We start from the raw sequence: 21,469 nt of genomic DNA, 5'->3' as shown, positions 1-21,469 counted from the left end.
TGTTATCGTTGCAATGTTATCCGTCCTAACGGAGTAGTGGAGTACCCTGTTATTTTGTTGACGTTTGCCGCTCACATGCCTATCTACCGCCAAGCGTTCTGCGTATATCAGCTGCCAATGACACGCCTATATTTTTAGTTATCAATAAATTTCCGTATATATATATCGGATCAGCCTTATATCAGCTTTGAACGTTTTTTTTTTCCAGATTAAAAGTTGGGATTTTTGTTATTTTCACAAAATCAATATCTCCCTAAACTTGAAGTGTTTTGACATAACCCACTTTAACCTTATAAAAGATTCTCAGAATCAATCTAAAAAAAATGTCCTCAGAAGCTCCTATCGGTATGTATACTAAATCAGCTGTATCTCATGTTATTGAACTAAACAACCAAACCCATCTATATAGCCCTTCTTTCCGTCTATGACAAGACCGGTCTTCTTCCTTTCGCCAAAGGTCTCAAAGAACTCGGTTTCAGACTTTTAGGTAGTGGTGGTACTGCCAAATTGATCAGAGAGAATGGTATGGAAATTGAGTATGTGCAAAGCTTATAGACAATTCATGCGTTAAGAAATGAAAATAACTGATTGTTCAATGTATATTTATAAAATAGAGATGTCTCATCAATCACAAAAGCTCCAGAAATGTTAGGTGGTAGAGTCAAGACACTTCACCCTGCTGTTCACGGTGGTGAGTTTGATTGTTATATCATCGTTCATTATGAAAATCTCATATATAACTAATTATCATGTTTCCCTTTTCAATAAATCGTTATTAGGTATTCTTTCAAGAGATATTCCATCAGATCTTAAAGATTTAAATGATAATTCAATTTCAGCTATATCTTTAGTTGCATGTAATTTATATCCATTTGTTTTACAAACTTCAAAACCAGATTGTACAATTGAATCAGCAATTGAAGAAATTGATATTGGTGGTGTAACATTATTAAGAGCTGCGGCCAAAAATCATGGTAGAACTTCAATAATTTCATCACCAAATGATTATGAAACTATTTTAAAAGAATTAAAAGAAAATAAAAATATTGTAACTGAAAAAACTAGAAGAGGTTTAGCTTTAAAAGCTTTTGAAGATACAAAATCTTATGATGAAGCTATTTCAGATTATTTTAGAAAAATTTATTCAACTCAAGGTTCAGATGAAAATTTAAAAGCTGGTGCAGGTGTAGAATATCAAAGATTACAATTAAGATATGGTGCTAATCCTCATCAAAAACCTGCTCAAGCTTTTGTAGAAAAAGGTCAAATGCCCATTACAAGTATGTCCTACCTACCTTTCTTTCTCCCCTTGGAATCAAGCTTTTGTACTTTCTTATATATAATACGGTAATTTCACAATTAACACATCTCTAATTTTTTTTTCCCCTTTAGCCCTCTCCGGTTCTCCAGGTTACATAAACCTTTTAGATGCACTCAACTCTTGGGCTCTCGTTAAAGAACTTTCAGAAGCTCTTAACCTCCCTGCTGCCGCTTCTTTCAAACACGTTTCTCCAGCTGGTGCTGCCGTTGGTCTTCCTTTAGACGAAAGGGCTGCTAAAGTATTCGGTGTTGACGATTTGAAAGATCTTTCTCCTTTGGCTTGTGCCTATGCTCGTGCTAGAGGTAAGTCTATCAGCTAAATCCAGATGCTCAGGAAGAATGTCTAATTGATAAATCATAAATTAATAATAAATAGGTGCCGACCGAATGTCATCTTTCGGTGATTGGGTTGCTCTTTCACATGAAGTTGATGTACCAACCGCTAAAATCATCTCAAGAGAAGTATCAGACGGTGTCATCGCTCCTGCTTATTCAAAAGAAGCTTTAGAGATCTTAAGTAAGAAGAAGGGTGGTAAATACTGTGTTTTACAAGTGAGTCTCGTTATTCGAGTGTTATAAATTCCAAAAGATCTTAGTATATGTAGTGTAGAGCTGATTGCTATTTTCGTCGTTTCTCAGATGGACCCCAACTACGTCCCAGCTGAAATCGAAACCAGACAAGTATACGGTATCTCACTTCAACAAAAGAGAAACGACTGTAAAATCGATGAATCATTATTCCAAAACATCGTTACCCAAAACAAAGAAGTGAGTTGATGTCAATGATTTAGCTATTATCCACCTGATCGTAATACTTTTTACTGATTGATATTTTTTCCCTTTCACTGTAGCTTCCTAAATCCGCTATTATCGATCTTATAGTAGCTACACTTGCATTAAAATACACACAATCAAATTCAGTTTGTTATGCTTTAAATGGTACCGTAATTGGATTAGGTGCAGGACAACAATCAAGAATTCATTGTACAAGGTTAGCTGGTGATAAATCAGATAATTGGTGGTTAAGACATCATCCAAAAGTTTTAAGTTTACCATTTAAAAAAGGAACTAAAAGAGCAGATAAATCAAATGCAATTGATTTATACGTTACAGGACAAGCATATGATTCAGAAGAAGGTTCAGGTGAAAGACAACAATGGGAATCATTATTTGAAACTATACCAGAAGAATTAACAAAATCTGAAAAATTAAAACATTTACAAGAATTAAAAGGTGTAGCATGTTCTTCAGATGCTTTCTTCCCTTTCCCAGATAATGTACATAGAGCAAAAAGATCAGGTGTAACTTATTTAGCTGCACCATCAGGTTCAATAATGGATAAAGAATGTATTAGAGCTGCAGATGAAAATAATTTAGTATTTGTTCATCACAATTTACGATTGGTAAGTTAGACTTCCTCCTCAATATTTTTGAGTATATTTACGATTGGAGGACTATATTCGCTTTTGCTAACTGTCGCTTATATCATTCTAGTTCCACCATTAAACGATGGAATGGATCAATAACCTTGCGAGATAGAGTGCTGTCATGAAGTAAAAGAGATAAAATAAAGTGTCTGAAGTTAGATTTAGAGGTCAAGAATTTAATCGAAAATTGTGTTTTATTCCGAATAATTCATATTGTACTCAACGTATGTTAGATATAGGAAAATTTAGTCAAAAAAGTATATTCACATATTTTTTTCACATCTCAACATGTATTGCAAAATAATGCAGCAGTAGACATATAGCTCAAAAGGCCATGTGCTAGTGAAAGCAATGTCTGAAAGCTGAACTTCTAGTATTCCTTTATCAGTACAATGCTGCTGAAGCATTTGATGATTTCCCAACACCCAACAATTAAGCAAACATTCCACAATATCTTATCTCACCAAAAACAAATGATAAATAAGCAGAGCCGAGATGAGAAAATCACCAGAAAAGGTGGCGTCTTCCGTAGGTTATCCTTACTTACTGTATAATTATTCTTCCTATTCTAGACCTTGAGCTTTTTTCGATTACAGCCGCGCATTAACGATAGCTTGAGCCAAAAACCCTTAAACTTTGTTTTACTGAGTACTGCTGTAGTCTTACGGGTTGCCGGCATCATAAAAGGTAAACGTCACCATGATACAGTTCTTAATCCCATAAGCTAGATAAACGAATGCAAGTTTTTGGTTCAGTTTAGAGCGTCGAGATAGCTTATCAATGTGAATTTACATTGCATGGATAATCATTGTTAAATGTCATATTACTCACCCACCTACTTTCAACTGATGTATGCCTTTAAGAATCCGCAATTGACCCAGCTGTAGACAAGTTGAGAAAACGCAGTAGTAGAAACGGTCACACGGTATCCCGAATATTTAACAAAAATTAAGCCGAGCCCGAAGGTGAGTGTTTTTGGAGCTATTTTGGGTAAACAACTGTACTGCAGTCGAGTTTGATCATTGATCAGCAATCATGGGTTATAGATCTATAGACATCTGCTCCGCGATCACCATCTGTCTGAACTAGTCCTTTATTCGGCGATAACATCACAGTGGAAGAGCATAGTAATCCGTAAGAATAGTTTATGTGTTAAACATAATGATGTTACACCATCTTCCGGCCGGTGTTTAGTTGGAAAAAATAAGCAATTCTGGAAAAAGTTAAACTGCAAGAGACATCCTTTGGATACGCAAATCTTCAAACTCCATCAATCAAATCTGTAGCCCTCCTTTAGAACACGGTTAAATCCCCCAAACAATCTTGGACATTTGGGGACTTTTGTTTAACTAAAATCAGAAACAACAAACATTGGTAGCATCAACACGCATTCAGGTGGTGACGAAATATTTAGGGAGCGAAGAGATAGAGATAGGATATAAATATTCAAGTTCGTCACCACCATCAATATATTCTCGGTCACCTTGCACAGCGCATCTCACTTCACTTTGCACGAGATAAAGTATATGCATATACTAAGATCAAGGAGGATCTTTAACTGAAACATCAATACCAAAAGTTGCGACTCCTTTCATTAGCATTATATATCATTGATGAAGCAAACGACGCTCGGACCTCGTTACATACTACCCAAACATTTACAACCTTAAATTTAGATCAACATATTTTTAGTCGTATGATCAATTCAAGGTTAAGATAAAACAGATATTCTTTACAAAATGGCATCCTCATCATTATTACGACCTAGTTTAGGTATAAATAATGAACCTTCAACTTCTACTTCTTCACGTACTTCATCTTTTTATCAAACTTCAAGAATAGGTACACCAGCTGGATTTCCATCTTCTTTAACTTCTTCATCACAACATTTACCTTTACATCCTCAAGAGTCTCAACAACAGCAGCAGCAACTACATCCTCACCACCATATAGGAATATCATCGAAACTAAAACATATGTTTGATAATACGAAATATGCTCTATTTGAAGCTACAGTTGTTATTCATGAACTGGGTAATGTACCTCAGTTATCAGGTGAATTCGATGTAAAATGGAAATTTAGAGGTAAAAGTCCTAGACCAAAAGAAATGGTAGAACTTAGTAAAAATGGACATAATGCACATAGTGAGTCGCCTACTCTTAAACAATAATGTATCTAAATCTCTTGTCCACCTATTGACTGATACGATTTTCAGACCCTCCTTCTAAACCCTCTTTGCCCAATCTGAAACTGTCAGCTCAGAATATGCAACCTTCTTCATCTGCCATCTCAATCGGAACAACTTCTACCACTTCTTCAGGCGCACATCCTCCTACACCTCGTTCCCTGCTTAACCCATCAACAATCGTCAACGCAGGTTCATCACGACCATCAAAATCCCTTTCTTTACCTCCTTCTCGAGATGAACAGGAAAGACCAACGAAAAAGGGATCAGAACCTACCCCTCTCAAACAAATGATCAAGACCGATCAAAATCCAGATACTCCACCTAGCGAATCACCTCACCAAATCACTGATGAACCAGAAGCATTTGAAGATGACGACAATATCACTCACTCTAGAAGTACCAGTACCAGTTCATCAAGTCAACCATCAGTCTCGTCAACCAAAACAGGAGTTCCGCCTATGATCAGTATTCATAGACCAAGTATGGCATCTTCTTCTAGACCATCTCGAAATTCGTCTGGCTTGGCTACACCCACAGAAAGGTTAGCTGTACCATTTCCTAGAAGCGTACCTATCAGAGGAGGAACTACACCTTCTTACTCAACATTCATTGATCCCGCGTTAGAAGTCAACGGGGAATCCTCAAAAAGAGGTATGAACCGTACCATCTCAATGGCAACAACTGCAACTTCTTCCTCAAACTCAGCTTCCACAGCTATGTCCAACGTATCTTCTCGACCATTTCTTTCTAGATCAAGATCAGCTTCAGGTCCCAGTATGAAGAAATTTCACGGCAAACACCGAAACGAAGAACAGTCAAATCGATTTTCAGAAACACGAACAGGAACAACTCCAACGAAAACATTGCGTTCACATTCTGCTAAATGGGATTATGAGTTGCACCATATTATCAGAATACCAATCAGCAAAAATCTAACATCAGCAACAACTCCAACTTCAGCAAATAGTTTGAATAATCCTTATAAAGCGAGAAACAACGGTCCGCCTCTACCAGTCTTAGGGGATGGTCCATTATCAGAATCAGGATTGAAATTGGAAATAGAACAACTGCCTCTCCATTCCGGTAAATCCAAGTCAAACCATTCAACAAATGATGTAGATGGATCACATTCCGCTATAACAGATGGTAAAGACTCGACCGGTAATCATATGAGGAAGGAGACCAGGGATAAAATTCCGTTTGGAAGAGTTGATGTCGATTTAGCTGCTTTTGCTGGGAGAGGGCATTTGACCAGGAGATTCCTCTTAAAAGGCACCAGAACTAATGCTACAATAAAAGTGAGTTTAGTCGGTTTCCTTACTTGAGAATGTCGTCTGACATTACCCGTTCAGCTCTCTGTCGACATGAAATATATAGGCGGGGAGGATAAATGGACGGTGTGAGTGACTATACAACTTCGCATCTTCATAAACACTAACAGCATTTGTAGTCCGCCTATGCAGGAAGGTCATCATGTGTCAGGAGTACACGACATCATGCCTGAAACCGATTCTGCTATGCGAAGTGATCGTGAGTACCGATAGAGGCTAGTCTATGGTTGTTGGCACGACTGATGCAACATTGTATAGTGGGACTCACCAAAACACCATCCAACTCATCATCCGGTTCTTCTTTGGGTTTAGACTTGCAAAGAACTCGCACCAGTTACTCGACTGTTTCTTCCAACTACCAAACTCGGAACCATTCCATGACGGAATTGGGAAGATCGGTCACCAATAATAGTTATCAACCATATCAAAATCACTTGGCCCCATCTGCATCTCGTCTTAGTAACAGTCCTAAAAAGGAACCAATACCCCTTAGTTCTAACGTACCGTCAGGAAGGCAATCACCTATCAAGCAATCTCTTCCGACAATAGATACATCAAATGGGTTATCACGTCGATTAGGACCATCTATTGTGAACCTCTCAAAAGCACATGATCATCATAAACATCATACTCATCATTTAAGAAGACATCATCACCATCGTTCAAGTTCACATGGTATAAGTGATTTACCTGCTGAAGTAATCATTGAAGCTATTTTTAATCCTCATCCAGCATCTGTTAGTGGGCCATTCACTTATGTACCAAAAGATCAACTTTATAATGAGTTTGGTAATAACAATATTGCTTTAGAAAATGAAAAACAAGTTTTAGCTAGAGTTGTAAAACAAGCTTCTTTAGATAATGGTACAAATAGTGATTTTAACAACTCTAGAAGTGGAAGTAAAACTGGATCAAGAGGTAACAATACAGGTGAACATACACCCGAAAATGTTATCGATCTAAATGATGATATTCATAATGAACATAATAATGATCAATCGTCGATGAATGAAAGTACAAATAGTGGAAGTAAACATAAATTACCTTGGAGAGGTATGAGAGTTAGAGCTAAAGCTGAAAGAGAACAAAAAGAAAGAGAAAAACAACTTCAAAGAGATAAGAATAAAGATAAAGAACAAAGAGTTAGAAATAGAACTGTCTCAAGTGGTTATTAAGCGACTTCTCAACTCTTCATCATATCAATCGGACACACTCCTGCCTACTATACAAAATAGCTCGTTGCAATGTGTTTTTGGAACTGCAGCAGGATTTTTTGGTGAATCACCATTGGAGGAGGACTATTTTGGCAGTTCGTTAACGAAGGATATTAATTCCATATAATACATTTTCTTTTCTCACATTGATCGATATTTACTGTATATTTGGATCATATTGAATCTCCACATCGCATGCTTCGGGACCTTCTCATCATTGATTTATATAGCTGTTGAAACAATATATGTATATGTATACGTATCTTATATTTCAGATACTTTTGACTGTTGCTAACTAGGGAATGCACATTGCAGTTCCGACGGAAGCTGGTGAAGCGAATGAGGTTTATGATGATGCGCTCATTCGGTGTAGTAGTGTAGTGACGTGCGGAATAACAATAACAAATGATTTCTACTGTTTAATTGACTTTTACAGACAACTCTGCATCCATTTCAGCTCAAGTACATCGCTAACACTACAGCTGCTATCCTATTTGGTGTGCTAGAGACAATCTTACTCAAGTTTAGCTTAGAGGATATCACATCTTACTGGTATTTGCAATATGAATAGACGTGATGTTGACGAAGCGGCCTGTGAGTTTATATTATCCAACTGCTGCTCAATGGATAAATCTTACCGCTTTTTACTTATCTGGCACAAGTCACACCCTCCATTACTTTGATGCAAATGCTGATCGTTCATTGTTTTCATAGTACTGAAGTTATATGGAATTTCATCATTAGAACCTCAGTCATGGGAATCTATAGATCATGAGACTGAAGGTCCGTTAGCTGGTACGATGACTGGTGAAGATGGTATGATGGCTGAGGAGATTGATCCTCTGGGTCTAAGAGGGAAATTATCGGGGTAAGCACGATACTTTTTTGTGATTCTTGATCATGCTTTGTTTATTGAGACTGATGATATCCTAACGCAGAGCAAATGAGCTGGATTTAAGGACAAGTAAGTTTCGGTCAACGTATATGACTTATTCTCACTTCATCATCATCATCATCATCATCATCATCATCACCATCACATAAATGTATATCTATCATTATATTAAAAATTGAATTTTGCCTTTTATCCCATATTGTTTTTTATTACTTCATACTTTAGGAACATCAACATCATTATCATCAAAAACATTTGATCCAAAAGTTTTTTTATCTGCATTTCATCCTGATGCATCTTTTCAAGATTTACAAAAAGGTATTTATAATTTAGAAAAAGCAATTGAAAGTAGATCAGAAGCTGTAAGGATTTTAGTTGAAGAAAATTTTGATAGATTTGTTGGTGTTAAAGCTTCAAGTGATGGTAAGTTTGCGTCTCTCTCTCTCTCTTTCTAATCCAAACAAGTGCTATAAAAGCAAGATGAGCATGATACTGACAATAATATTAACAATATTCATCACACTACACTCCGATATGATAGTCGTATATAAAGATATGAAAGATGGTTTTTTAGCTGATGATACAGATCATGGTACAAGAGAATTAAGAGAAATATTTAAAGGTAAGTAATTCAAATTACAAAACCAGATTTACTTGCTGATCGAGATCTATATTTAGTCGCTGGTCATAGAGCAGATCAAGTTTTTTTACCTGTATTAGAAAATGCAGTTAAAGCTTCAAAATTACGTTCAACATTAGGTGTAGTTGAAAAATCTAAATTTCTATTTAATTTACCTAATCAATTAATCGAATCTATCAACGTTGTATGTTTCATCATTTCTTCGGTTCCAGTTTCTGATTCATGATTCTAAAGTTGGCTATCATTTGTAATCATAAAAGAAATCGCTTATGTCATTTATTTCTACTGATGTGAATAGGGCAAATATGATCAAGCTTTAAGAGATTATAAAAAAGGAACGTTTATACAATCTTCTAAACAACTTATACCGGGTGTAAATGCATCAAAAGAACAACAAAAGAGAATATTTGATAAAGTTTGGAAATCTGTTGAAGATATTATGAGTGATATGAGAGATAAATTAGATGCTGGTTTAAAAGATCATTCAAAAGGTGTTGAAGAACAGGAAAGAACCATTGAGTGAGTTTCCATTGACTACTTACTCGACTTATCGTCTTTCTCTCTCAGGAGGAGAAAAGACAACTTGCTAATTCAGACCGCCGTAGAATCCTGGTCGAACTTGATCAAAGTGATGAACCGGCTTGGACATATTTGGAATATCAGCATAAACATATATTGAATAACATGAAAATTGTTTATAGTAAATCGCAGGACAGGATAAAGGGTACGTTCTCAGCGTCATCTCATCTGAAGCAGCAAAAGCTGACGAAAATACCGTCACACCTGACCAGCCGCTCGACAAGCTTGTTTAGTACAACCATCCACTCCCACAGCAGAGGTAGAAACACTACGTCGACAACTAGCTTCATCCGAGTATCAGTTGAACACTATCAATCGTAAGCACGCGAATTAGCATCTCCAATACCCAGCTAACATTGATTCTGTTCATTAGCTGCTACTGTCGATGCTGCTTGGCTGACCATACAAGGGTTCGTAAAGCAATACTCCGATTATGTGGTCAGATCATTACCTGGTTTTTGGAAAATTGCTAAAGCGTGTATGGATGGGAAATATCGAAAGGTCAGCTAGGATACCTAATACAAAAATGTTCTTAGCTGATGAGCGGCTGTAGAGAGATTCGTCAGGTAATGTTCCGGCATCTAGAAGACCTGCATCTACATGTCGATCAATGGCAATGGAAATAATCAAATTATACATATCGACAATATCACAATTTTTTACTTTATCTGATATAGCTTTATCTGATATAGCTTTATCTGATACTTCATCTTCATCAAAGAAAGAAGATGAATTACCGATAATCCCACCTTTCGTACCTCATAATACATCAGTTATAACATCTTGTTATTTTGTCGAAAAGATAATTGATGAAATCTCAGATTGTTCAAATGAATTATTGAGTGTTGATGTAGGTAATGAAGCTAGAAGTGGTTTAAAAAATATGTTAGATAGTTTAAGATGGAGATTTATTGAAGTTATAACGTCAACTTGGGCTAAAGGTGAGTTTTAGCTTTTTCTGTTTAATGCGACCGACTACATAGTATTCCGAAAAAAATTACTGATCTAATTCGATGACCTGACTTTACATATGAATTAGATTCCAAATCATTACATCACCTTGAGGATTGGACTTCATATTATTCTTCTTCATCAACTAATTCAATAAATTCAAAATCGGTTTTGAATTATTTAACAATAATAGAAGATTTCCAAATACGCTTAACAATTTCATGTAAAAAAATATCTGGATCCTCCTCACCAAATTCTTCCAATCCATCTACCGCTAATAACAATAATAGACCAAGTGAAAAAGAATCCATACCTTCGAATTTCAAAAGAAAGATTAAAGATAGTTTTGTTGATACACTCTGTTTCTGTTTTGATGGTATGATTGATTTCACTTCTTCTTCTTCTTCAGAGTTAGAACAAAGTACAGCAATTCGAAGACCAAGTAGATTAAATTTTAATCAGAGTTTAGGAAAAGATCAAGTAAGTCTTTTGATTTATCATGTTATCCTGTTCCTTATCAATATAGTCTGGCAAAATCAAAGGCTAATTTTTCTCTTTCTCTGTCTTTCTTACTATTGATAGGAAACACGATTACTTATAACATTAGCTCAATTTGATCTACTGAAACGTACAAAATTAACTCTATTATGTAACAAAATATCAAATTTATTAGATACTGATTTATCAAAAGATGAAAATTTGTTAATGGAAGTAATTGAAAATATGGATGAAATGATTTTAAAAGATTTGATTAGAAAAAGATCTGAACCTTTAATCAAAATCATTGAAAATGGTATATTGGGTTCAGGAATTGATTGGTTAAATACAAGTAAACCTACTGGTAAGTCTCCCGGTCTTCCCAGAAATTGCTTTAAGAGATATAACAAGTGAACTAATCATAATTCTTTTTCTTTGTTTGATCACGAGCAGAAGTAAGACCATATATGCATAAAGCAATTTTACTATTAGTGGAAGCTCATTCAAGAATAGGTGACATTTCACCTAATTTAATTCAAAGAGTTATAGAAGCTTTAGTTAACAGAATAACGGATGTTGCTCTGTTAAGTTTCCAGAAAATACCTAAATTCGGTACAGGTGGAATGTTAACTGTGAGTTTTTTTTTGTCATATATCATCATCATGATTGATAACGATGAAACGGGATCCATTTCATGAGATGGGAAAACTCAGACAGCTGATTATTTCGTTACATTATGCATTTCCCCCACCTAACTTCCCCACTTTCACTTCTTTTTGGTTCATACCGTTATTCCGTTAATTGACGCATAAAACATATATATCATATCATTCATTCCCCCACTCTGACCTTTTCGACCTTCCACTACACACTCAACTCAATTCACTTCAACTTCAATAGGCAACGCTGGAAATTGAATTTCTACATCAATCAGTTAACAATTTTGTTTCACCAAAATCGAATGAAACTTTATCAAAGATATATGATACTATATCACAAGCTTATCGTAGACAAAAGATAAATGATGATTCATTTAATAAAGAATTAGAAGGTTTGAAAAAATTGTTAAATCAAAGTAGAAAAAATACTGGTATGGAAACTATTTGTTTTAGATCTACAGGAGGAGGAAGTGGTGGTGGTGGTGGTGGCAGTGGACAATAATCAGTAGCAGACCTGTAGTCACCACTAGTTCAGGTTTAATTACCTTGTAATGCATTTATCTTGATGATATTATCAGAGTAGACAGTACTATCAAATGGGTTGTGCTTGGCAAGACAAAACATGAGTTGACTCAAATGATGGGAACATCATTCGCTATCATACAACGGTTTTATATCATATCAGCGTATATCATCTATGGGATGTTTGATCAGTCGGCTATCTTTTCAAACTTACGCGCAGGTAAAAAGAGCTTTCACACGATCTAATCTCCCAGATGAGAAAGGTTAATATCAAACCGAAGATAGCCGATTTGTCATTCAAAGCCCAAAGATAGAATTAAGCATATATGTGTACGTATTAGGCCTACTACTACTAGTACTCTGACATGAGGCCTGCCTGTAGATTTCCCATTATTCCCATCAATTGATCGGTACTATATGACTACGGTGATACTACCCACTTGTCAAAATGTATGAGTTATATCCGGGGTAATAATATTCGGGAGAATAAAATGATTTTCATATACAAGCTACAAGCTCATTGCTAGTGTGGGATAGATATGTAATATATATGGACGTGACTTTTATGGTATGGTGATTTAACCTTTAGCTTTACGGTTGTATGATCAGCCGAACCACGAGGTATGTTATGTTATATCAAGTTTGGGGTAAATAAGCAGAAAGTCGGATATCAAGTTGTATTGGTAATTACCGGTTAGAGTGCGGTGATTTAATAACAGGTGATTGGTCCGGTTATGACTTTTAGTCGGTTGCATCGGTTGACGGTTGACAGTGTTTGACGGTTGAAAACAATAATAATAATTGATGCATGACCCTGTAGGTAAAGAAACTGTTAAATTCCTTAGTATTTATAAAAAGACCCTAAAAGAGCAAAGACAAAGACAGAGAGGGAGAGAACAAATAACAATAATCATAATCACTCACACATCTTTATTTTGTACTGTATCAAACCTATCATTCTTATAACAACAACAATACCAAACAACGAACGAAAGTAGAAGATCAAACAGAGGCAGAAAGCATTTGAAGCCTGAATAAGAATATATATTATATATTGTATCGAATAAAGTTGATTTCAAAGTTGCAAATATGTCAACAATAGATAGTCTCAAGAACACTGTCAACGGTGTAAGTTCAGTTTTCCCCCACATTTTCGTTTGTAAGATTTCCAGCTGGGCTTCGTTGGCCGACGTTACCGGAAAACAATCTCTCAAACGGAGGAGCGTGGAGTTACTGTTAATAAATCTATCCTCTTTCTCTTCTTTCTTTGCTTCTCTTATACCAATTTGGATTCCTCCCATTTATCTATCCAATCCTTCATTTCTATTCAAATTTATCAATTTAACCACTTTTTCTTTTAATCACTCGCTTACAATAACCTATATTTTTTTAACAAAATATCAGGTCGTTCAAAGTGCAATGGAAGCAGCAGAACAAGTTGTACATCATGTACATCCATTACCTGATTCTGTACCTGAATCTGAAGATTTATTTCCACCACCACCTAGATTAAGAGGTGAAGATGGTAGACCAAAACCACATATTGGACCAAATTTTAATTCATATTTAACAGAATGGAAAAAAACTGTTGGTCCAGATTCAGATAAATGGTGGTTTGAAAAAGCAAATGAATGTTTAGATTGGTATACTCCATTTAAAACTGTTAGAGCAGGTTCTTTTGAACATGGTGATATTCAATGGTTGTAAGTTGTCGTTTCCTTTCTTCTCTACTGTATAATCTGGATCTTAAGATTATTGATAATGAAGAGACGCTTATCTAATTCTCGTTTATACTGTTTATCATAATAGCCCAGAAGGTACTCTTAATGCCTCATATAATTGTCTTGATAGACATTTCTATGCAAACCCAGATAAAACAGCTATCATATATGAAGCAGATGAACCTTCCGAATCAAGAGAAATTTCCTATGCAGAATTAATGAGAGAAACTTGTAGAGTCGCCAATGTGCTTAAATCTTGGGGTGTAAAGAAAGGTGATGCCGTTTCCGTATAGTGAGTAGAGCATACTTGAATCGCTTCGCACCGAGCTTTTCTATCCTATCAATATAAGTAACTGATCATTTTCACCTCTTTAGCCTTCCTATGACATGGCAAGCCGCCGCTGCTTTCTTAGCTTGTGCTAGAATTGGTGCCGTCCACTCTGCCGTCTTTGCCGGTTTCTCAGCAGAATCTTTGAGAGATAGAGTAAATGATTGCGAATGTAGAGTTTTGATCACTACAGAGTGAGTTACTATATAACCTTGGCCTTCCGCGTACCCTACTAACCACACTCATGCCTAATAGCGAAGGTCGAAGAGGTGGAAAGAGTATAGCTACCAAAGCTAGTAAGTTATCCTCGGCGGGATCCCGCTTTCCTTCTTTGTACTAATGTTACTATCTCCCTCATATAGTCGTCGACGCTGCCCTTACATCCTGTCCCCTTGTCGAACACGTACTTGTTCTCCGACGAACAGGAAACAATGTGCCCTTCACCGAAGGTCGAGATAAATGGTGGGATGAAGAATGTGCCAAAGTACCAACTTACTGCCCATGTGAACCTATGAGCTCAGAAGACCCTCTTTTCATCCTCTACGTAAGTGTTCCCTGTGACTTCGTGACAGAATATAGCTAAATCAGGCCCTTGCAGACCTCCGGATCCACTGGTAAACCTAAAGGTGTTGTTCACTGTACCGCCGGTTACCTCCTGGGTGCCTATCTTACCGTCAAATACGTCTTTGATGTACATGCAGATGACAAATTCGCCTGTATGGCTGATGTCGGATGGATTACTGGTCACACCTACATTGTTTACGGTCCACTAGCCAATGGTGTCACAACCACAGTATTTGAATCCACCCCTGTCTATCCTACCGCTTCTCGATACTGGGACTTTGTCGACAAATGGAAGGCTACCCACTTATACACTGCTCCTACCGCTATTCGATTATTACGAAGAATGGGTGAAGACCACGTTAAAAACCATGATCTTTCATCACTTAGAGTTCTAGGTTCAGTCGGTGAACCAATCAACCCTGAAGCATGGCATTGGTACAATGATTTCGCAGGAAAGAAGAATTGTGCTATCGTAGATACGTATTGGATGACAGAGACCGGATCTATCGTAGTGACTCCATTACCAGGAGCCATCTCCACCAAGCCTGGTTCCGCTACTTTCCCATTCTTTGGTATGGATGTAGATATTATCGACCCTCAAACCGGACAAGTCTTACAAGGAAACGATGTAGAAGGTGTTTTGGCCGCCAAGAAACCATGGCCTTCGATCGCTAGAACCATTTTCAAAGATCACAAGAGATACCTTGAAACATATATGAAACCATACCCTGGATACTTCTTCTTCGGTGATGGTGCCGCCAGAGATTACGATGGTTATATTTGGATCAAGGGAAGAGTTGATGGTGAGTGCTGTTAAAGTTAATAAACGGGATGCATACTGACGCTTTTTGTCACTAGATGTTATCAACGTATCAGGTCATCGATTGTCAACAGCAGAAGTAGAATCAGCACTTATCCTTCACAAAGGAGTAGCTGAAACAGCTGTCGTTGGTTCTCATGATGATCTCACAGGTCAAGCAGTATACGCTTTCGTAACCATGAAACCTGAATTCGATCTCAAATCTACCAAAGAAGTGGACTTGAACAAAGAATTAGCTATTCAAGTCAGAAAAGTTATTGGTCCTTTCGCTGCTCCTAAAAAGATTGTAAGTTCAAATTTATTCTCTTTCTCAAAAGGGTACTATGCTAATTCTGTATGTTTTCAACAGTACCTTGTCAGTGATTTACCCAAAACTCGATCAGGTAAAATCATGCGACGTATTTTGAGAAAGATCGTAGCTGGAGAAGGTGATCAATTAGGTGATTTATCATCAATAGCCGATCCTTCGATTGTCGATGAGAGTGAGTAAAACAGTGTTTCGTTGTTATGCAGACAGATGACCCTGAAGCTGATATATCGATTCAACTTTCAACAGTTAAATCAAAGGTCGCTGCTAAATAAGCGAGAGAGATCGTTAGATTACTCTTGTCTCATAGTGCCATGGGGAGCAACATGTGTAGAGATGAGGAGACACAGTTGCAAATGACAAATCTCAAGCGCGGCTATAAGAAGACGTGAATAATAAGGAAGAAAGAAGTCTTTTCGTGTTTCATTTTATATTGGGTTTATGTGACCTTTTCATTGTTTTTTTGTGTTTCGATTCGTCTACTGACAATTTTTGATATTGTATTCCATACAATTATGTACAGCACATGTGAAAATGCGAAATAAAGTAAAACATATCGATTTGACAATGCTCATATAGCGTCTGCCCCTTTGAGAATGCATGAGTGATGGTGTTAAGACCATTCTTGATATTAATATATCATTTCTAAGTTATCTGTCTGTTCGTTCAAGGTGAGTAACAGATGACGTCACTTTTGTTTTTACATTTATGATCGACGCGTTTTTGAGATGGGATAAAAGTAGCAGATGTATTTTTATGGTTCGCTTGGGGTTTTCTTTCTTCGACTTTATATCTCAATCCTTCATCTATCCGTCAATCAAGGTGGAGCATCTTATTCAAGACATTTCAACCGTACCAATCAACCGATCTCCCAGGAAAACCTAGTCGTTCACTTCAAACATCAAGCTTTAAAAACGTTCGAAATATCTTCGAGGGAGACGGCCTTCTAAACCCACTCAAGAACCATAATAGATATTGAAATGACCAGTATAGCTGATGGTATACCTATACCTATACCTGAAACTCCACCTTCCGAAAATGGAGATGAAGAGATCAATGAATTGGATGGTGATGATTATGAGAAACAGAGAATTGCTAATATAAAGTTAGTATTATCAGACCTCAAATATCTAACATCTAGTGAACAATAGCAGGAAGAGTATAAAAGCTGATTATATATATGATCTTCCTCTGAATATTTTGTGTTTGTTTCTAGACAAAGAGATGATCTTTTAGCTCAATTAGGTCTAGGTAGTTCTTCTACTTCAAATACTTCTTCAAAGTTATTTGGTCAAAAACCACAATCTAAATCTAAATTACCTACATTATCAGTACAAGAAAGTAGAAGGAGGAAAGAATTAAGAGCTAAAGAAGCTGTTTTGAAAAGATCTATTGAACCTAGTAGGAGAAGTAATAGGTTAGCTGCTAGGGAAGTTGAACATAAGAGTTTAGTAGAGTAAGTTGTAGCTTACTCTTCTTTCCCACGAGCAAAGATCCATGATCACCACTTCATCATTTAAAGTATAACTAGACAAAAAGCTGACTTGATCATCTTACAAATTCAGTGATGATGACTTAACACCCCCTCCACCTATAATACGACCCTCTCAACCAATAATACCCAAGGGGAAATCAATAACTCTCACGCCAGGTCCTTCATATTCCTCGTCAGATCAAGAGGAATTTGCTCCAGCACCTAGACCTACGAGAGGTGAAGAAGGTAGATTAATTTTCGAAGGTAGATGGAAGAACGTCTTTACACCGAATCTGACTCCTGAAGAGATGTTTAAAGGGGGAGCATTCGGGGGTGGATTCTTCGCGTGAGTTAAGTATGACATGAAAGCATAGGTTACATATCTTCTTTATGTCGGTTGCTTGAAATAGAGCTTTGAGCTAAATATCTGTGTCTGCAATACAATCAAATAGAGATACATACTCAAATATACTGAAAAAACCATTATCTTCTAAAGAGGATATAGAATCATTACCATTTATTTTAGCGAATCCATCATTAACAGCAAAATTACTTTCAAATGATGATCCCGATGGCGAAAATAATAGATGGAAAGTTAGAGCTGGTCAATCTTTACAAGAATGGGAAAAGGCAGGATGGATATGGCCTGAAGATCCTAGGGGCTGGGCCCAGTGGTATGTCAGATTTTGGGAAGGAAGGAGATGTGTTGATGATGAGAGACAAGTTAGAAGATGTAAGTTATCGTTTCCGTTTTGGTTTTTTGCATTTGCCTAATTCACTATAGGAAACCGATCACGTTTATTCGAGAACAAGTATAATGGCTAATCTACCTTATTTTTTTTTGTTTGTAATAGGGTTGAAAGTCGCTGGATCAACGGGTCGATTCAAGAGAGCATTACTCAAGAAAATTATGCAATCTGGCGGTAGAAATGCAATTGCCGATGAAGATGTTGGAGCTGTACTCAGACAATGTCTTTGGCAGTGGGCTTACGAACTCACAGAGGGTGAATTTGATAAGGCTATGGAAGGGGAGTAGAAGGTAAATTATTGGAAGATATCCCACAATCGGCTCAAGGTATTCAGATGAAAAATGGGCCAGATTGACAATTAGAAGAGTAATACAATGGAAATGAGTATTAAAAGGAGATAAGTAACTTTCCTAAACAATCACCAGTAGACAATGAAAAAGACTACCAATCACCAGACAATGGTAAAGATCATCAAGCATCTTTACGACCATATTTCAATGGTATTACATTAGCATCTTGGCATTTATCACCAATATTGTCATCCATCATCAACATGGTTCTTTAACTACAATTTCGATTTGAAAATGCGCAAATGGGCAATTCCATCGCCACCAATCCTGCTTCAAATGTATACTTCTATCTATAATGCTTTATGTAATCTTTTTAGTATAATCATCATTTTATATAGTATATTTGCATCGTATATGGTTATCGTATGACAATGCAGCATTCAGAAATACATAGAAGAAGAATTGTTCATGGATTCTAGTTGTCCTATTATTCATGATAATGTATGCATTTTTGACTATTCTAAATACTAAACACCGTAATGACTTTATGCTGATAATATCTAGTCTACAAAAAAAATGACGCTCTAATTGACTTGCAAGCAACTCTCTTTTCTAATATCATTCCTATATTCTGCGAAGGGTCTCATCGATATTTTTTACTCTATTTTTAATTCCCACTAAATAATATGCAGATTACTTCTTCTTACAGGTAAATTATTTTTTTCTAAATCTAGTTTAACATCTTCTATAGCAACTTCTTTTCTATGAAAAATTCCAGCAGCTAAAGCAGCTTCAGTTCTAGTCTGAGTGAAAACTTCAATAAAATCTTTTGATGAACCTGCACCTGAAGAAGAAACTACAGGAATTGATACGGATTTTTTAACTAAATCAATTAAATCTAAATCAAAACCTTTTTTACTTCCATCTCTATCAACGGAATTTAATAAAATTTCACCTGCACCTAAATATTCTACACCTTTTGAAAGTTGTACAACATCAATATCTCTAACATCTCTACCACCTGAAATCGTACATTGATACCACCAAATTTTTCCTTTTTCTTCACCATTTAAATTAGTTTGTGAAATTGCTTTATCACCATAAATTAAACAATCTAAATGTTTTTCAGGTAAATTATTTTTATCATCAACGTAAACTCGTTTTGGATCAATTGAAACTACAACAGCTTGATTTCCATATCCAGCTGAAATAGTTTCAATAGCAGTTTTACCTGTTTTTTGATAATTGTTATTTATTAATTCTTCTACAGCTAAAACAGCTTCTGAACCAATTGAAACTTTATCTGCACCAGATCTAAAATATGTTCCAGCAACTTCTAATGCAGATCTTTTCGTTCCATCTGGATCTATTGTATCTTTTATACCACCTCCAATGGTTAATGGAACGAAAACAGTTTCAGCAGATTTTGAAATTACATTTAACATTGGTTGATCTAATAATGCTGAAGATCTAAATGATGTTATATTTAAAAATGCAATTTCATCCGCACCATCTAAATAATATCTTTGTGCTAATTCAACTGGTTTACCTAAATTTCTAACTTCACCACCTTGACTTGATTTTTCACGTACATCATATTGATCACCTTTTGTAACGACTAAATCACCTTGATCATTTGATCTAACATCTAAACATGCTACAATTCTTTTTGTTAATCCATCACCTTTATTTCTTAAAGGATTTGGATTAGTTAATTGCCATTGTTTTTCAGTATTAGGTACAGATTTAGCAGATAATGATTCTGGACTAGCTTCTAACCATCTACGTAATAAGTCTAAACCTGCTGGACCAGATTTTTCAGGATGAAATTGTGTTGCAAAAACATTATCTTTTTTAACTGATGAAATGAAAATTTCTGATCCATATCTTGATAAAGTATAAGAAAAATCTTTAACATTTTCTTTTTCTTTTTCATATTCTTCTTTACCATTTTTAAGTAAAGCTGCATAAGAATGAACGAAATAATAATCTTCTTCGTCTAACATTAATTTTTTTTCTTCTTCTTCTCCTTCAGATTTAAAAGATTTCCAAGCATTATTCCAACCCATATGAGGTACAGTTTTTTTTTCACCACCTTGTCCATCTTGATTTTCTTCAGTAGAAAATTTCCTTATTGGAAATGGAATTACACCTAAACCTTTTGTTTTTGATTCTAATGATTCTTCAGATTCAGAAAATAAAACTTGCATACCTATACATATACCAAAATATGGTTTACCACTTTTAATATATTTTATTAATTGTTCATATCTACCTGAATTCTGTAAAGATGTCATTGCTTGTGAAAATGATCCTACACCTGGAAAAAGGAGTTTCTATTATTTCACCGAATAATAGTTCTCTGTCAGCTTTTGTTATTTTAGGTAGATGTCCAACTCACCTCAGCTTTATCGAAATCACTCTCATCGTTAATCCATTCAAATTCATATCCTAACTTTTTTATTGAGTTTGCGAGGCTACAACCACAGGTAAAGGTAACAAATGGATTAGTATTTCATCCCAGCATTGATCTTTGTTCATCTATCTTTTCTCCTTCTTATGATGGATCTTTTATTATTAGTGTCAACGAACTCACGATCTAACATTTCCTGCACCATAATCTAATATATACACTTTTGGTTTATGATCTTTTGAATGACCTGTAGGTTGATCTACTTGTGGTATAGGTAATATCGTATCCGTAGTTGGTTGAGCCATATTGAGCTATTACGACTGAGCAAGCTGTCTTAGTAAGTAAGAGATTCAAGTTGTGAAAGTACCAATCAAGAATGTGAATAATGAGTAGGTATATATACCTTGTTGGATACAGATAACTCATAAATATTTCGAGTCGTTTATTTACTGGTACAACCCATTTTCAGGTACAGTTCACCATCAATTGTCTCACCCACGTGGCACTATAGCACATACTGGTCAAACACCACAGTACAAAGTGCAAAGTATACATGAACGACATTGAGTCGACCATGTCGGGCCTATTGGTTATCCTTA

General features: G+C 36.0%; 6 protein-coding genes across 6 annotated transcripts; 5 read left to right on the top strand and 1 right to left on the bottom strand.

The window, feature by feature from the left end:
- Positions 1-323: 323 nt before the first annotated feature.
- Positions 324-2,826, top strand: L201_007043 (phosphoribosylaminoimidazolecarboxamide formyltransferase/IMP cyclohydrolase; the record flags this gene model as incomplete). The annotated part of the gene is made up of 9 exons (XM_066222754.1): positions 324-345; positions 410-536; positions 615-691; positions 780-1,280; positions 1,393-1,623; positions 1,697-1,872; positions 1,960-2,088; positions 2,172-2,723; positions 2,815-2,826. The coding sequence occupies 9 exons, from the start codon at positions 324-326 to the stop codon at positions 2,824-2,826; spliced, it is 1,827 nt and encodes a 608-aa protein (XP_066078851.1).
- Positions 2,827-4,486: 1,660 nt separating this feature from the next.
- L201_007042 (uncharacterized protein) lies at positions 4,487-7,442 on the top strand (the record flags this gene model as incomplete). The annotated part of the gene is made up of 5 exons (XM_066222753.1): positions 4,487-4,892; positions 4,964-6,234; positions 6,289-6,335; positions 6,387-6,466; positions 6,526-7,442. 5 exons carry the CDS (start codon positions 4,487-4,489, stop codon positions 7,440-7,442), a joined length of 2,721 nt encoding a protein of 906 aa, XP_066078850.1.
- A 602-nt stretch (positions 7,443-8,044) lies between these two features.
- Positions 8,045-12,184, top strand: L201_007041 (uncharacterized protein; the record flags this gene model as incomplete). Its single annotated transcript, XM_066222752.1, has 15 exons — positions 8,045-8,075; positions 8,196-8,349; positions 8,420-8,445; positions 8,602-8,799; positions 8,918-8,998; positions 9,055-9,200; positions 9,315-9,535; positions 9,622-9,740; positions 9,808-9,912; positions 9,969-10,096; positions 10,149-10,536; positions 10,635-11,026; positions 11,129-11,387; positions 11,477-11,655; positions 11,924-12,184. 15 exons carry the CDS (start codon positions 8,045-8,047, stop codon positions 12,182-12,184), a joined length of 2,688 nt encoding a protein of 895 aa, XP_066078849.1.
- Positions 12,185-13,623: 1,439 nt separating this feature from the next.
- On the top strand, positions 13,624-16,219 carry L201_007040 (acetyl-coenzyme A synthetase; the record flags this gene model as incomplete). Its single annotated transcript, XM_066222751.1, has 9 exons — positions 13,624-13,907; positions 14,014-14,217; positions 14,301-14,447; positions 14,509-14,549; positions 14,616-14,797; positions 14,852-15,620; positions 15,676-15,923; positions 15,987-16,119; positions 16,194-16,219. 9 exons carry the CDS (start codon positions 13,624-13,626, stop codon positions 16,217-16,219), a joined length of 2,034 nt encoding a protein of 677 aa, XP_066078848.1.
- Positions 16,220-16,924: 705 nt separating this feature from the next.
- Positions 16,925-18,454, top strand: L201_007039 (uncharacterized protein; the record flags this gene model as incomplete). The annotated part of the gene is made up of 5 exons (XM_066222750.1): positions 16,925-17,049; positions 17,161-17,400; positions 17,510-17,764; positions 17,871-18,151; positions 18,273-18,454. The coding sequence occupies 5 exons, from the start codon at positions 16,925-16,927 to the stop codon at positions 18,452-18,454; spliced, it is 1,083 nt and encodes a 360-aa protein (XP_066078847.1).
- A 680-nt stretch (positions 18,455-19,134) lies between these two features.
- L201_007038 (imidazoleglycerol phosphate synthase, cyclase subunit) lies at positions 19,135-21,175 on the bottom strand (the record flags this gene model as incomplete). Its single annotated transcript, XM_066222749.1, has 3 exons — positions 19,135-20,793; positions 20,859-20,934; positions 21,054-21,175. 3 exons carry the CDS (start codon positions 21,173-21,175, stop codon positions 19,135-19,137), a joined length of 1,857 nt encoding a protein of 618 aa, XP_066078846.1.
- Between the last annotated feature and the right edge of the window lie 294 nt (positions 21,176-21,469).

The sequence above is a fragment of the Kwoniella dendrophila genome, chromosome 10 (assembly GCF_036810415.1).
Source record: "Kwoniella dendrophila CBS 6074 chromosome 10, complete sequence".
NCBI classification, from domain to species: Eukaryota; Fungi; Basidiomycota; class Tremellomycetes; order Tremellales; family Cryptococcaceae; genus Kwoniella; species Kwoniella dendrophila.
This window is presented reverse-complemented; position numbering and strand designations above follow the sequence as displayed.